Source organism: Dipodomys spectabilis, unplaced genomic scaffold (genome assembly GCF_019054845.1).
Source record: "Dipodomys spectabilis isolate Male_0828 unplaced genomic scaffold, ASM1905484v1 ptg000297l, whole genome shotgun sequence".
NCBI classification, from domain to species: domain Eukaryota; kingdom Metazoa; phylum Chordata; class Mammalia; order Rodentia; family Heteromyidae; genus Dipodomys; species Dipodomys spectabilis.
The window spans coordinates 5,729,155-5,743,320 of NW_024870974.1; the positions used below are offsets into that span (position 1 = coordinate 5,729,155).

General features: G+C 43.3%; 1 protein-coding gene across 5 annotated transcripts in view; it reads left to right on the top strand.

Annotated features, from left to right (window-relative positions):
* The first annotated feature begins 1,137 nt into the window (after positions 1–1,137).
* Slc9b2 (solute carrier family 9 member B2) overlaps positions 1,138–14,166 on the top strand; it is a 30,042-nt gene continuing 17,013 nt past the window's right edge. For 2 of the 5 annotated variants that reach the window (XM_042701655.1, XM_042701658.1), the window contains exons 1-6: positions 1,138–1,229; positions 5,570–5,710; positions 6,515–6,695; positions 10,069–10,239; positions 12,322–12,464; positions 13,002–13,129. In XM_042701655.1, coding sequence (XP_042557589.1) covers positions 5,615–5,710; positions 6,515–6,695; positions 10,069–10,239; positions 12,322–12,464; positions 13,002–13,129 — 719 coding nt within the window. In that variant the 5' untranslated portion in view covers positions 1,138–1,229; positions 5,570–5,614. Of the gene's footprint in view, positions 1,230–1,664; positions 1,827–5,569; positions 5,711–6,514; positions 6,696–10,068; positions 10,240–12,321; positions 12,465–13,001; positions 13,130–14,166 lie in introns of those variants that run through there. The other 3 variants (XM_042701657.1, XM_042701656.1, XM_042701659.1) reach the window with 3 other exon arrangements.

Below are 14,166 nucleotides of genomic sequence, written 5' to 3' on the forward strand. Positions count from 1 at the left end.
TGTGGTAGATTGCTGGCACGGAGTGAAAAAAAAAGGGAAAGTCCTCAGGCCCTGAGTTCAAGCCCCAGGACTGGCACACATGCACACACGTGCGCGCACACACACACACACATTGAATATTATAGTATAATTTTATTCTGTGAGCAAGCATACATATAGATGTATGGCTATAAATAAATGAATTCAGATGAACACACAATGAATTCTGTAAGTCAAATGTTCAGAGTTAGTTCCCTCAGAGCCAGTGGTAAACTCTGTAAACATTACAATGGAAAAGTGAACGTTAGCCAAAAAAAAATCCAATATTTTTCAATCACATATAGTAGTTATTTATGTATGTACACATAGAGTATATGTATTTATAGAATTTAATTATATATGTACACACAGAGTATATAGGTATAGAGAAATAATTTATTTACTTATTTATTTATTTAGAATTACTGGGATTAAACTTGAGTTGTGCCTCCAGCCCCAGTTGGCACTGGTAATTTTTTTTTTTTGGGGGGGGGTGTTGGTCGTGGGGCTTGAACTCGGCCTGGGCGCTGTCCCTCTGCTCTTCAGCTCAAGGCAAGCGCTCTACCACTTGAGCCAACAGCTCCACTTCCAGTTTTCTTGTGGTTCATCAGAGATAAGAGTCTCATGGACTTTCCTGCCCCGGCTGGCTTTGAACTGCGATTCTCAGATCTCAGCCTCCTGAATAACTATGATTACAGGCGTGTGCCACCGCGCCAGGCTGGTGATTTTTGAGGTTGAATCTCTACTTCCCTGTGTGGCTGGGCTAGCAAGTCCACTCCACCACTCTTCCTGTAGCGGGGTGAGCATCCCTGGCTACCATGCCCCTCTATTGGTTAAGAGGGAGTCTCTGGCAGAGCCCTGCCTGATCTCCCACCTCTGCTTCCCAAATAGCTAGGATTACAGGCTTGAACCGTCCCACCCTACCCTAGCAGGCTCAGAGGACAAGGAAGATCATATGACTGAAAATAAAGGAAAAACATAGTTCAATCCAATGGTAAGAGGAAGCTTAAGATTTTTTTTTCTTTTTTGTAAGCTTCAGAAGGAGGAAGAGTTCAACTTAGGAAAATAATCAATTTTGGAAGCTGTGTTGGACAGGACCTTATCTGCTCTCAAAGGAGGCCCTGAGAGACAGTGTGGGGTTCCAGGCAGAGACACTGGAAGATTGAAAAGCAAGATTAAAATTGGATTTGTGCTTAAGACGTGAAAAACAGGTAAGGGACGCCGCGGGCGGGGACACACACACACACACACACACACACACACACACACACACACACAGACGTAGAAGGGAAGGAGGTTGCACAAATGATTCCGTGAACAGGAACGCCTGGCAGGGTTTCGTGTCTAGCACATGATGGCCCGGAGGGCACGGAAGACCGAGCGGTACACGCTGCCGTGGGAAAGCACTCCTGGTGGAGCCGACAAGAAGGCTTTAGAGGGTGGCTTAGGATGGATCAGGCCGGCAAGTGGCCGCAGGAAGCCGGGCGCTGGGCGGGCCGGGGCGGGGCGGGGCGGCCTTCCCCTTCCCCGCAGCTTCGTGGGCATCCTGGCACCCCGGGCGGGCGGGGCCTCCCATCCTCCCACCCCTGATGGAAAGGATCCGCAGGAAGGCCGCGGTGCATCCAGCCTGCTTCCGGGGTGCTCCCCGCGGGGCTGGAAGCGGCGACGCCCCGGGGTGCGCCGTGCGCCTCGTTCTCTGCGGAGATCTGGGCGCTGGGCCGGGCGCATCCGGAGCCCCAGCGTGGATGGGGAGACCCGGCTGGATGCGTCCAAGTGGCAGACCCGACTCGGAGCCCCGCGCGCTCAGGGTAAACACCGGCCCTGGGCTCCCCGCCCTCCCCGGTTCCTCCCCGACCCTGCCCTCCCCGCTTCTCGGCGCTCTCCCCTCGGGATGTTTACTGGTGGCGGAGGCTGGTGCCGGGGAGATTCCGTTTTTCCTTTAGCCCAGCTATGGGGCCATAGTGTGCCCGGGTGCCTGCGCTACTCTGGGCGTGTGGAAGTGATGGCGGCTTCTACCCGATCTCAGTGCGTGATCTCACCTCATCCCCTCATCTAGCCGATTATCAAAAAGGTTCATGAGGGCCCCGCAGCCTTCCGGGACCGCGGAGGAGCTGGGTCTCTACGTGGAGACCCTGGGGAAGGCTTCGGCAGACCCACGCGGGCGGCTTGGCCGCTTCCCGTGGAGCGAATGCCGGTTTCCGATTCTCTCCAAGGCAGAATGGAAGCATCTGGTGCCAGCGAATACCTGCATATCCCTCTGCGCCAAGCAGACGCAGGGATTAAACATCAGGTCTGCCCTAATGGATTCACAGATCCAGGGTCATTAGGCAGTTCTGACTCATGTGAGCCACGTGGTTAATCCACGCAGGACCCTTTCAAGGCAGGTGAGGGCCCTTAGGAGAATAGTGTGGACTATTTGCGTCCCTTAGGGGGCTTCAGGAGGAGGCAGTGTAGAGTGAACTGAACCAGGCGCTGGTGGCTCACGCCTGTAATCCTAGCTACTCAAGAGGCTGAGATCTGAGGATTGCGATTCAAAGCCAGCCAGGGCAGAAAAGCCCCTGTGAGACTCTTAACCTCCAATGAACCACCTAAACACTGGAAGTGGGGCTGTGGCTCAAAGTGGCAGAGCGCTAGCCTTGCGCAGAAGAGCGAGCTCAGGGACAGCGCCCAGGCCCCGTGTTCAAAGCCAGTGGGTGATGTGGGGGTTAGACTGTCAGCTGTAGCTATGTGTGTCTTCCTGCACACACAGGAGAACCTGGAAAGCCACCCGCACCCCGCAGACTTCCTTCCAGTTCAGCTGGTAACCTGCGGTCTAGCAAGGAGAGGCCTTGCGTGGGGGTGATGCCAGTGTCAGCACGCAGAATTTGTTGGGCGTGGAAGCCCCCACAGCTGCTGAGACACCCGGTGTCAGCCCTCCCACGTTGAATCGCCTGCGAGGTGGCTGTCAAGAGGTCCATCCAGGGGACTGGAGGGGGGGGGGGGGCATACCTGTAATCACAGCCCTTAGGAGGCAGAAGTTAGAGACCCAAAGCCAGTTGGCTAAAAAAAGAAAAGTTAGCACACTGTAAATACAATTCACAGCACAGTACACACAAAGATGCTGGCGTAGACTGGGAAGGTTCTTTGGATGTTAGGAGGCATTTGCTGTAGAAATGAATAACAAAGGGCAGCCTTCCACCTCGGGTATAATTGTGTAGCCCCCTTTCTCTGGACTTGACACCTGTATGAATAAGAGTTGCATAGTGTCTGTTCGTGGCTATTGACTATGGGGATCACATACAGAACTCTGTGTAAGTTAGTAGAAGGTTTGTGTTTGTATGTAATCGTTTGCTGCTGCTACATATTTGAGATTATGTAAAACTGTTAATTTTTTTTTCACCTTGTGAAACTGAAGGTCAATAGATTATTAGAGATTTTCTCAACAGGAAAAAATAGTTTTTCAGAGTTGATAGAGTTAAAGTTTTCTAGGCGACGGCTACTGTAATGTACTTGAGCCTCTTTTTTTGTTTGCTTACTTTACCTTTATTTTTCCCCTTGGATAGTGGGGCTTGAACTCAGGGCCTAGATGCTATCTCTGAGCTCTTTTGTGCTCAAGGCTAACGCTCTACCACATTTCCACAGCACCACTTCCCTTTGTCTTTTTTTAAAAATATATTTTTATTGTCCTTTTTTTTTTTTTTTCAGATAGGCTCTTGTGATGTAGCCCAGACTGACATGGAACTCATGATCCTCAGCCTCTAAAGTACTAGTATTCCAAATGTGCACCATCACACTGGCTCGGAGTCTTTTGCTCATAACAAAAATAGTGTAGCTCTTTTTTTTTGGGGGGGGGGTCTGGTCATGAGGCCTGAACTCTGGGCCTGGGCACTGTCCCTCAGCTCTTCAGCTCAAGGCTAGCGCTCTACCACTTGAGCCACAGTGCCACTTCCGGCTTTTTTCTTTTTGCTTATGTGGTGCTGAGGAATCGAACCCAGGGCCTCAGGCATGCAAGGCAAGCGCTTTACCACTGAGCCACCTTCCCAGCTCCCCAAAATAGTGTAGTGCTTGATGGCTCTGTAACAAGTGTTCTCAAAGTCATTCTTGTGAACCTAACCTAGACCTTCCATTTTAAATCAAGTCATGAATTTCATTTTCAGTACTGGGGTCTGAACTCGTGCTTACTAGGCAGACCCTCTACCACGGAGCCATGCTTCCGACACTTTTCTGCACTCATTATTTTCAGATAGCATCTCAGGTGTTGTTGTTCAGGCTAGGCTAGACAACCACCCTCGTATTTGAAACTTCCTGGCATAGCTAGGATAAAAGCCATGGACCACCATGCTCAGCTTTTTTTCTGTGGAGATGGAGTCTCATGAACTTTTTTTGCCTGGTCCTATGTGGGCCTGCCTAGAACATTGATCCACCTGTTTTTAGCCTCCTGTATAATTAAGATGACAGATACTCTACCATTCCCAGTTACTGATTGAGAAGGGTTCTTGTAAACTTGTTGCCCAAGCTGGCCTCAAACCATGATCCTCCTGTTCTCAACCTTTTAAGTAACTAGGATTACAGAGGAGAGCCTCTGGTGCCTGGTTAGACTCTCCACCTTCCATACTACAACACCTCATAGACACTCCATTCCTCTTATACATCTCCTTATATCACCAGTCTGGCCCTTGTAGGCACTTGTTTGTTACCTATAGACGAGATCTCTCAAGTCCCTGGCCCTACAAGTATAACGTGAGACATTTCTTCATTTAAAAACATTTACAGACTATATTCTGTAATGAGAGATCACTAAATATCTGGCCCCTGAGCAGCTATGACTCCTGTTGATAATTGGTATGTGGTTGATTCTTGGTCAGTATACAAACCCTAATGAGGGTATAGATGTTTTCCTCTGGGGGAAAGATTTCCATCTTCTCACACAAAGCCTGAGCACACAGTATGTGCAGAGACGGAGCTATTGGGTATGTGGGCCTTGTTTCCCGTCACATGCCATATAAAGGAAATAGCAGAAGGATAGCCAGAGCGCTCATGCTTCATTGAGTTGGTCCAGAGGAACTCAGGAGATTTTAGTTGTGGTATTGCTCCAAATATTTTGAAGTGTAATTCAAAACACAGGGTGGGAAACAAGAATGTAATTGGCTTTTTTTTTTTGGAAAGGAATAAAAATTAAATCAATAAGGTTAAAGGGCCTGGGAATGTGGCTTAGTGGTAGAGTGCTTTGAGAGCATGCATCAAACCCTGGGTTCGATTCCTCAGCATCACATAAGCAGAAAAAAACAGAAGTAACACTGTGTTTCAAGTGGTAGAGTGCTAGTCTTGAGCAAAAGAAGCTCAAAGACAGTGCCCAGGCCCTGAGTTCAAGCCCCAGGACTGGCAAAAAGAAAAAAAGATTTGAAGATAGTATAGTAGAATCAAACAAAAGATCAGCCATTGAAAGTCTGAAACAATGTAACTTAAACTATTTTTTAGCCATTCAGAAGTCTGGGAGAAGAAATGAGTGTAATTCACTTACACGGATTTTCAAATTACTGCTGTTGTCTGTGCCGTTTCTCCTTCAAAACAGATCTCGTTCCTCTCCACCCTATCATCTTCGTTGTTATTGTAAATTATGGCAAATAAAGATACAGATAAAGCAATCCAATGCCACCATCTGGAAGCATCCACTGAGCTGAGTCACCCAGCTGCTGTGTATGAGGAAACACAGGTAAACATCTGTTGTCACATGTAGACAGTTAGTCCTAGCTGTTATTTGAAGGAAGACATGTTTTTCTACACTATTACAGAATTGTAGTCTGCTCATTCTCTACTACTCACTTAAGCAATTTTCCCACCTGAGCATGATGACACGTGAGTGTAATCCCAGAACTCAGGAACTTGAGGCAGGAAGAAGGTGAATTTGAGGCCAGCCTGGGCTACATAGTAAGATCTTGTGTCAGAAAAACAAAAGTAATAACAAGGAACCTTACAATCCCCCCTTTTGTTAATTCCTATACTCAGTAAAGTCCAAGGTCAATGTGACTACCAGTTTTGCCAGCTAAGAGGGGCTGGCAAAATAGAGGGCCTATGGAATGCTTTGTGTCCCTGGCCCAACCCTTAGAATGATTTTGGTTTTCCTCCCTCCCTCTCTATCATTGGTCAATTCAAATACATGACTGAATACGAATAGTTATCTTTCCCTGAACCCTTTTCATACAGGTAGCAACTTTTGGCTCTCAATTATATCTTAACTACTCCAATTTTCAAGCTGGGTATTGAAAAACAATGTTTGTTTTATGTGACTCAAGCATTTATAATTCTAAAAGGATAACCCAACGCTAAATACTCTTAACACAGGTCTTCTAAGAAATAGCTGGCTTGTTAGCAATCAAGTTGTGGATTTTCCTCATAAAGTGTTATCTTTGATTCCAGTAGTAGCAATTTGATTTATAATGTGAAAAACCAGTAGTTACCAAAGATCTTTAGAAAATATGGCATTCTAAGAACTTGTTTTAAATGGCTTTAAATACAGGAGGAGACAGTTATGAATTCCAAATGTGTAGATGGAAATGAACCAACAGAAGGAAGTAACCTACTGAATAGCAATGAGAAAAAGTTACCGGAAACACCAACAGAACTGAATTGTTTGCAAAGACTGAGATCTGCGTGGGCTTGCCCTCCACATGGGCTGCTAGGCAGAGTAATAACAACTGGTAGGTATATGGAAAGGATGAATTCAGAAAGAGAAGGGCAAAAATGAAATTACCACCTGGATGCCAATCACTCATGCCTGTAATCCCAGCTACTCTGAAGGCTGAGATCTGAGGATCTTGGTTTAAAGCCAACCTGGAGCAGGAAAGCCTGTGAGACTCCTCTAGCCAATTGAGTACACAGAGCAGGAAGTGGAACTGTGGCTCAAGAAATGTAAAAGCTTCAGGGACCCCAGACCCTGAGTTCAAGCCTCAGGATTGGCACCAAAAAAAAAAAAAGATGAGGTTATAATTCATCTTGGAATTATAATCCACCTTGGTTTAAAGGATGAAAGGAAGCATACTTACATAAAACCCAGCAGGGTAACAGTTCTCCAGGGTGAATGCTGCTGGGTTCCCATTCACAATGACTGGTCCACACAGTCAGTCATTCAAGGTCCCAGGTGACAAGGCTCCAACATAGTCAACCCAAGGTTTTCAGGATCACTGAGGTCAACGCCACCTGAGTCATCAGGAAGTGGAAAAAAACAGAGATCAAGGAACTTCTCCTTTAATACATCTGAGTAACTTTACAGAATTACATGAGGGCTTTAATGAGAAAAATGTTCGCAAAAAATCTCTTGTAAACAGAAAAATATAACCTAAGTTGGCTGGTATTACTGTAACTGCAAGTAATATGCAAGCAGATACAGCTCAATTTATGCTTCTAAATAAATCCTGTTACTTTATAAATAATAACCTTGGTTTATGATTCCATTACAGTAGGACTGCCATTGCTTCTTAAACACATTGAGGATTTTTTTTTTTTTTTTGGCAAGGAGGTGTTAGTGTGTGTGTGTGTGTGTGTGTGTGTGTGTGTGTGTGTGTTCCACTTCTGCTTTTTTGGTGTTTAGTTGGAGATAAGAGTCTCACAGACTTTCCTGTCTGTGCTGGCTTGAACCATGATTCTCAGATCACAGATTCTTGAGTAGCTAGGATTGCCAGCATGAGCCACTAGCAGTCAGCTCACACAAATTTTGGAAATTATTTTAATTTGGATATAGATGTTTTCTAGGGATGGATTTTGGTTTTGGAGGCAATGAAATACTATTGTATTATAAATGTGATGACTAAATGGATGTTCAGGTTCAGTGAGGCCATTTTTGGTTGTAAATTAAGAATGTATGTTCATATGTGTCACTTTTGTTAAGAAATATGCAATCTAATTAGAAAAAGAGAAGTCTTTTGAAGATGTGGTATTTCAAAAATCATGCTGAAAAATTACAACATCATTTAGGTAAATATATAGTGTCCCATATAGGATGTAACTTCACTGAACAGTGAAGCTTTTTTTCCCCCACCTTGGGGACAGGATGTCAATAGTTTAGGCTCACTTTGAACTTGTGATCCTCTGGAATTACAAACATGCACCATTATGTCCATTGCAATGCTCAAACCTTGATAGTTCCACTTCAGTTTGGAGCTCTGAAAGATGTCCTTTTTTTTTAAAAAAAAAAACATTTCATTTGAGACAATGAAAGCCAAGTATAATATGATAGCTTTAGACTCTAGATATGTTTTTAATGAAATTAAGTTTCTGTTCTATATAGGAAAAAAAAATCTCAAACTTTATTTAGCACTTGGAGAAAACCAGATTCCAAAACATACACGTACTAATAAAGATACAGGTAATTTGATATTTTTTTTAAACTTTGACCATTCAAAATATATTTTGATGTAGTTTATATTTAAAAAGTGAATGATGTGACTTGAGAATTCATTTTTTTAAACTTTATAATCGTGGCCTACAAAGCTGCCTGAAAAATGAGCTCACAGTAGGAAGTTTGTATTTGTTTCCAGTTTTGCAAGATGACTTGATCCTCCCTTCCAGGACCATTCAATGTATTGGGTATTCTTTTTAAGAAATAAACCTTACATGTGAAAATACAATTTCCCAAAGTTATAAATGAAAGTAAGTTATTAACTGATTTAAACATGGTTTAGAGAAGAGGGTGGGCAAGAGGAAAGGGTTGATGAGATACAGACAGAATATTCCAGAACTGATTTAAAAAAAAAACATAAGTCTTAAGCAAACGAAAAGGAAGCCACACCTAAACATATACATCATTCTGAAATTGCAGAAAGCCAAATGCAATCTTACAAACAAAAAGAAAGAAAAGAACCAAAATTAATAACAAAAATGAAAGCCAGGAATCCAGGGAAAATTATTTTCAAGGGACGGAGAGAAAAAAGTCTTTCATTCTAATAACGGAGCTATACCTGAGTTATACCTAGAAAAGCTATCTTTTGAGTATAAAGAGAAAGTAATTTCTGACAAAAATAGTAATTTACTACCAAAGGTCTTCATGAGAAATACAGCATGATCTGACATAGCATTTCTCTACTAGGAATTGCATTTATGAAATGACATATAGGGAACTGTATTAGTGCCATACTGAATTTGCATGTGTTTTTGCATATCATTTTTCTGGCATATTACTATTTTTACATTATGCAATAGCACAATAAAACAAGATGAGTCAATAATAGAAAAGCCAGATGCTTCTCAAGAGGGTGAGCTCTGAGGATCACAGTTCAAAGCCAGCTTGAGCAGAATGTCTGTAAGAATCTTTCTCATCAGGTGCCAGTGGCTCATGCTTGTAATCCTAGCTACTCAGGAGGCTGAGATCTGAGTATCGCAGCTCAAAGCTAACCTGGCCAGGAATGTCCATGAGACTCATCTCCATTAACCACCAGAAAACCAGAAGTGGCACTGTGGCTCAAGTGGTAGAGTGCTAGCCTTGAGCTGAAGAGCTCAGGGACAGCATCCAGGCCCAGAGTTCAAGCTCATGACTGACAACAAAGAAAAAAAAAGAATCTTTTCTCCAGTTAGCCAGCAAAAAAAAAAGCTGGAAATGGAGATGTGGTTCAACTGATAGAGCACCAGCCTTGAACACAAAAAGTTAAGAAAGAGCACAAGGGCCTGAGTTCGAGCCTTGCCACAAATAAATAGAATAAAACCAAATACTGGAATTTAAGTATTCTCCTATACCCATAGAGAAAAGATAAAGACGGCAATTGTTCCTTATAATACAATATATGATATATTAACTGCTGATGTAACTGCAATAAAATTCTAAAGGAAAATAAGAATGACGAAAAAGGAAAATGATAAAAAGAAGTTCAAGATAGTGACTTCTTTTGCAATGTGGAAGAAGATGGGGAACAGAGTTGGGAAGAACACAGGAGAAAATGCAACTGCACTGGTAATACCCTACTTCTTAAAACAGATGGGAATTATCCAGCTTGTATTCTTTGTCATTCATATATCATTATGGCCATATCAAAACCTGCCTGTGACAACTTGATAGAACCAAATTTTCTTGGCTTCTTCCAGTTACCATGGTTGTTCTTTTGTGGGCTGTCGTATGGTCAATAACAGGCAGTGAATGCCTTCCTGGAGGAAATCTATTTGGAATTCTAATCTTGTTCTATTGTGCTGTCATTGGAGGAAAACTGTTCAGCCTCATTAAGTTACCAACATTGCCTCCACTGCCTCCTCTTCTTGGTAAGTGCTGAATGTTTCCTGTTTTCTCCAGAGTAAATTGTATTTTTTTTTTAAAACAAATTGTAAGTTTGGAAGGCTTTGGGAACTAAAGCAATACAATATTTCTCTATTTGTTGTAGTAGGGCCAGAAGCCAATTATTAAATTTTGTGAGCCAGTTATTAAATGCGATTTTTTTTAAGTTAAACTATTTCAGGTGGTGGTGCTGCTGGCTCAGACTTTTTGTAATCCTAACTACTCAAGAGGTTGAGATCTGATGATCAAGATTCAAAGTTAATCCAGGCAAGGAAGATCCTGCAACTCTTATCCCCAGTTAACCACTAAAAAAAAAACCTATAAATGAAGCTGTGGCTCAAAAGATTAGAGCACCAGCCTTGAGCAGAAAAAAATAAGGAACAGTGGCCGGAGTTCAAGCCCCAGTAATGACACACATACACAAAAATCAAACTGTGGAAACTTACAGTTAAACTGCTTACATTACAGAACAAGAGCTAGCGACACTCAGCATTTGTTGCTTCTTACTTATTCCACATTTCCCCTTATCCGTGCTCCGTGGGCGATGGAGCTTGTATAATGGAGGACCATGACCTGTCTCTTCTCAATGGCACATGGTGACATCATTATTGTAAAATAACATCAGCTTGGTGGAAGTTTCTGTAACACCGAAATCAGTAAATGCTATAAATCAGGGATGACTGCATTGTAAGTTACTTCTGTCATCAACAATGAATGATGCTCTGAAGCATATTTTCATTGTTATATTTCCATCTTATTCCTTACCATAAACCTATCAGTCTGCATTCACGGCAACCCTACACTCACTCATCAGTGATGTGAGTAGCTGCTGAATCCGGCCTCAGGCCCTCCTTCATTCTTACATTGATTTGATCAAATCCTCATCTGTGACCATTCTTGATGATGATCACGGAAGTTTGGCAAGCAACAGTGGCAATCGATTGTTGATCATATTTTAATTTTACCCTGTGCACACTGCACTGACCATTATATTTAACAAAAAGCAGTCATTGAAGACTCATACATATCATCACCAAATTAACAGTCTATAAATGGCCCAGACTTAAGAGACTTTCCCCTAGATTAAACGACAATGGTAAAAGTATGCCAGGAAATGCAGTCCTGCCTCAGAGCCTGTAACAAGTCATAAACTACAACCCATAGCTGTCATTGGTCTCTGTTCTCATAGAAGATCCCCTTACTTTTTCTAGCCATGTGAAGTAGGAGCTTACAAGGACATGGACACGCTTGGAGGATAGGAGCTTGACAGTTCTGATAGAGGAATCGTGTGTGTGTGTGTGTGTGTGTGTGTGTGTGTGTGTGTGTGTGTGTGTGTCTGTGTGTCTGTGTGTGTCTGTGTGTGTGTGTGTGTGTGTGTGAATACTGATGTTTGAACTCAGAACCTAGGCACTGTTTCTTAGCTTTTGTCATTCAGTACTGGCACTCTACCATTTGAGCCACAGCTCCACTTCCAGCTTCTTGCTAGTTAATTGGATATGAGTCTCAAAAGAGCTGGAGCCAGTGGCTCATGCCTGTAATCTTAGCTACTAAGGAGACTGAAATTTGAGATCAGGGTTCAAAGCCAGCTTGGGCAGGAAAGTCCGAGAGACTCTTATCCCCAATAAACTGCCAGAAAACCAGAAGTGGCACTGTGGCTCAAGTGCTAGGGCACTAGCCTTGAGCTGAAGAGCTGAGGGACAGTGCCCAGGCCCAGAGTTCAAGGCCCACGACCAACCAAAAAACAAACAAACAAAAACAAAAAGAGTCTCAAAGACTTTCCTACCCAGGCTGGCTTCAAACCATAATCCTCAAATCTCAGCTTCCTGAGTAGTTAGGATTATAAGTATGAGCCACCACACCCAGTCATTTTATTCTTTTATGTCCATTATAAAGCCTGTCTTTGCCTAATTTATATTATTTTAGTTCTTTTCGCTTAAAAGTTTCACTTAATTTGACCAAAGACTACACATAGGGAGAAATCATATAGTAGTCTCTGTCACATGTAAAGTACCAGAAAATATTTCCTATATTTGAAAACTGACTTGTGTTATTTGACTTCTCCACTGAAGGCATGCTGCTTGCTGGGTTTCTCATCAGAAATATCCCAGTCATCAGTGACAATGTGCAGATCAAGCACGATTGGTCTTCCTCTCTGAGGAGCATAGCCCTTTCCATCATACTGGTTCGTGCTGGCCTTGGTTTGGATCCAAAGGTATGAATTACTGGATTATTATTGAACAGGATATTTTCCCTCCCACATTCCAAGAATTTGGAATCCCTGAGACTCAGGAAAGAGATGGGGAGAAACGAGGAGATACCATTTGCAGCGATAAGAATAAAGACACAGATCTGAGGATCACAGTTTGAAGCCAGCTTGGGAAGAAAAGTCCCTGAAACAATTCAATATACTTCTCAGAAATAGCCAGAAATGGTGCTGGAACTCAAGCAGGAGAGTGGTAGCCTTGAGCACAAAGAAGCTCAGGAACAGCACCCAGGCCCTGAGTTCAAGACCCAGAACTGGCAAATAAATAAATAAAAATGAAATGATACTATTACTTGTCTCATAGGGTACTTCTGAGGACTTCAGATGCTCTCTAAAACACTGAAATGTTTGTTAACATAAAATGTATCATCCGGAAAATTCATGATGCAGCAGATCTCATCTGAATACTGAAGAGAAGGTGTTTAAGGTTATGATCTTGGAGTGTCTTCAGGGGATTCTATTACTAAGTCTGTGCTTGTATTCCAGGCCCTGAAGAAGCTGAAGGGTGTGTGTGTCCGACTGTCCATGGGGCCTTGTATTATAGAGGCATGCGCAGCTGCCGTTCTTGCTCACTTCCTGATGAGGTTGCCATGGCAGTGGGGATTTATCCTGGGGTAATGATTTCTTCTTTGTTGTGTGGAGATAGGCAGGGACACTTAGGGCACTCCCTAGTTCTATCCAAGAGAAGGCATCGTGGTATTTTCTTTGTTTTGTTTTGTTTTTTGGGTCTGGTCGTGGGGCCTGAATTCTGGGCCTGGGCCCTGTCCCTCAGCTCTTCAGCTCAAGGCTAGCGCCCTGCCACTTGAGCCATAGCGCCACTTCCGGCTTTTTTCTTTTTGCTTATGTGGTGCTGGGGAATCGAGCCCAGGGCCTCAGGCATGCAAGACAAGCGCTCTACCACTGAGCCACCTTCCCAGCCCCAGCATTGTGGTATTTTCTTAAGGACACAAGAAAATGCAACTAGAAAATGTAGCATCATCTAAATGTTCTCATTTCATAATAGAGTCAGTGTCTCAGCAGGTACTTTACACAAATAATCCTAGCTACTCAGGGAGCTAAGATCTGAGGATTGCGGTTCAAAGCCAGCCAGGGCAGAAAAGGCCATAGGACTCTAATCTCCCCCACCAAAAAGCCAGAAATGGAACTGTGGCTCAAGAGGTATAGCACTAACTTAGGGCACAAAAGTTCAGGGACAGCACCCAGGAAATAATTTCAAGCTCCAAGACCAGCACACACACACACACACACACACACACACACACACACACAAACCAAAAGGTATATGGTAAGAATTTAACGCTAATAAGTAGACAAGAAAGCAAGAAGTAAGAAATTCTTCTTATGGTTAAGCTTCCTGCCTGGATTCAGATCCCAGTTTTGTGATTTTCATGCTATTCCATTTCTCTGTGTCTCAATTTCTTCATTTATGAAAATGAATTTGTGAGGGTTTAATCGTTTTGTTTTGCTTTGCTTTATGGGGGTACTGGGGCTTCACTTCAGGGCCTAGACATTGTCCCTTAGCCTTTTCTGCTCAAGGCTGTTGTTCTACCACTTGAGCCACAGCTGAAGTACATAAAATGCTTCCTGGTTTTACAGCTGCTGCCATCCTAAGAATCATGTTGCTGTCGTTATGTCATTCTGTGAATCTGTC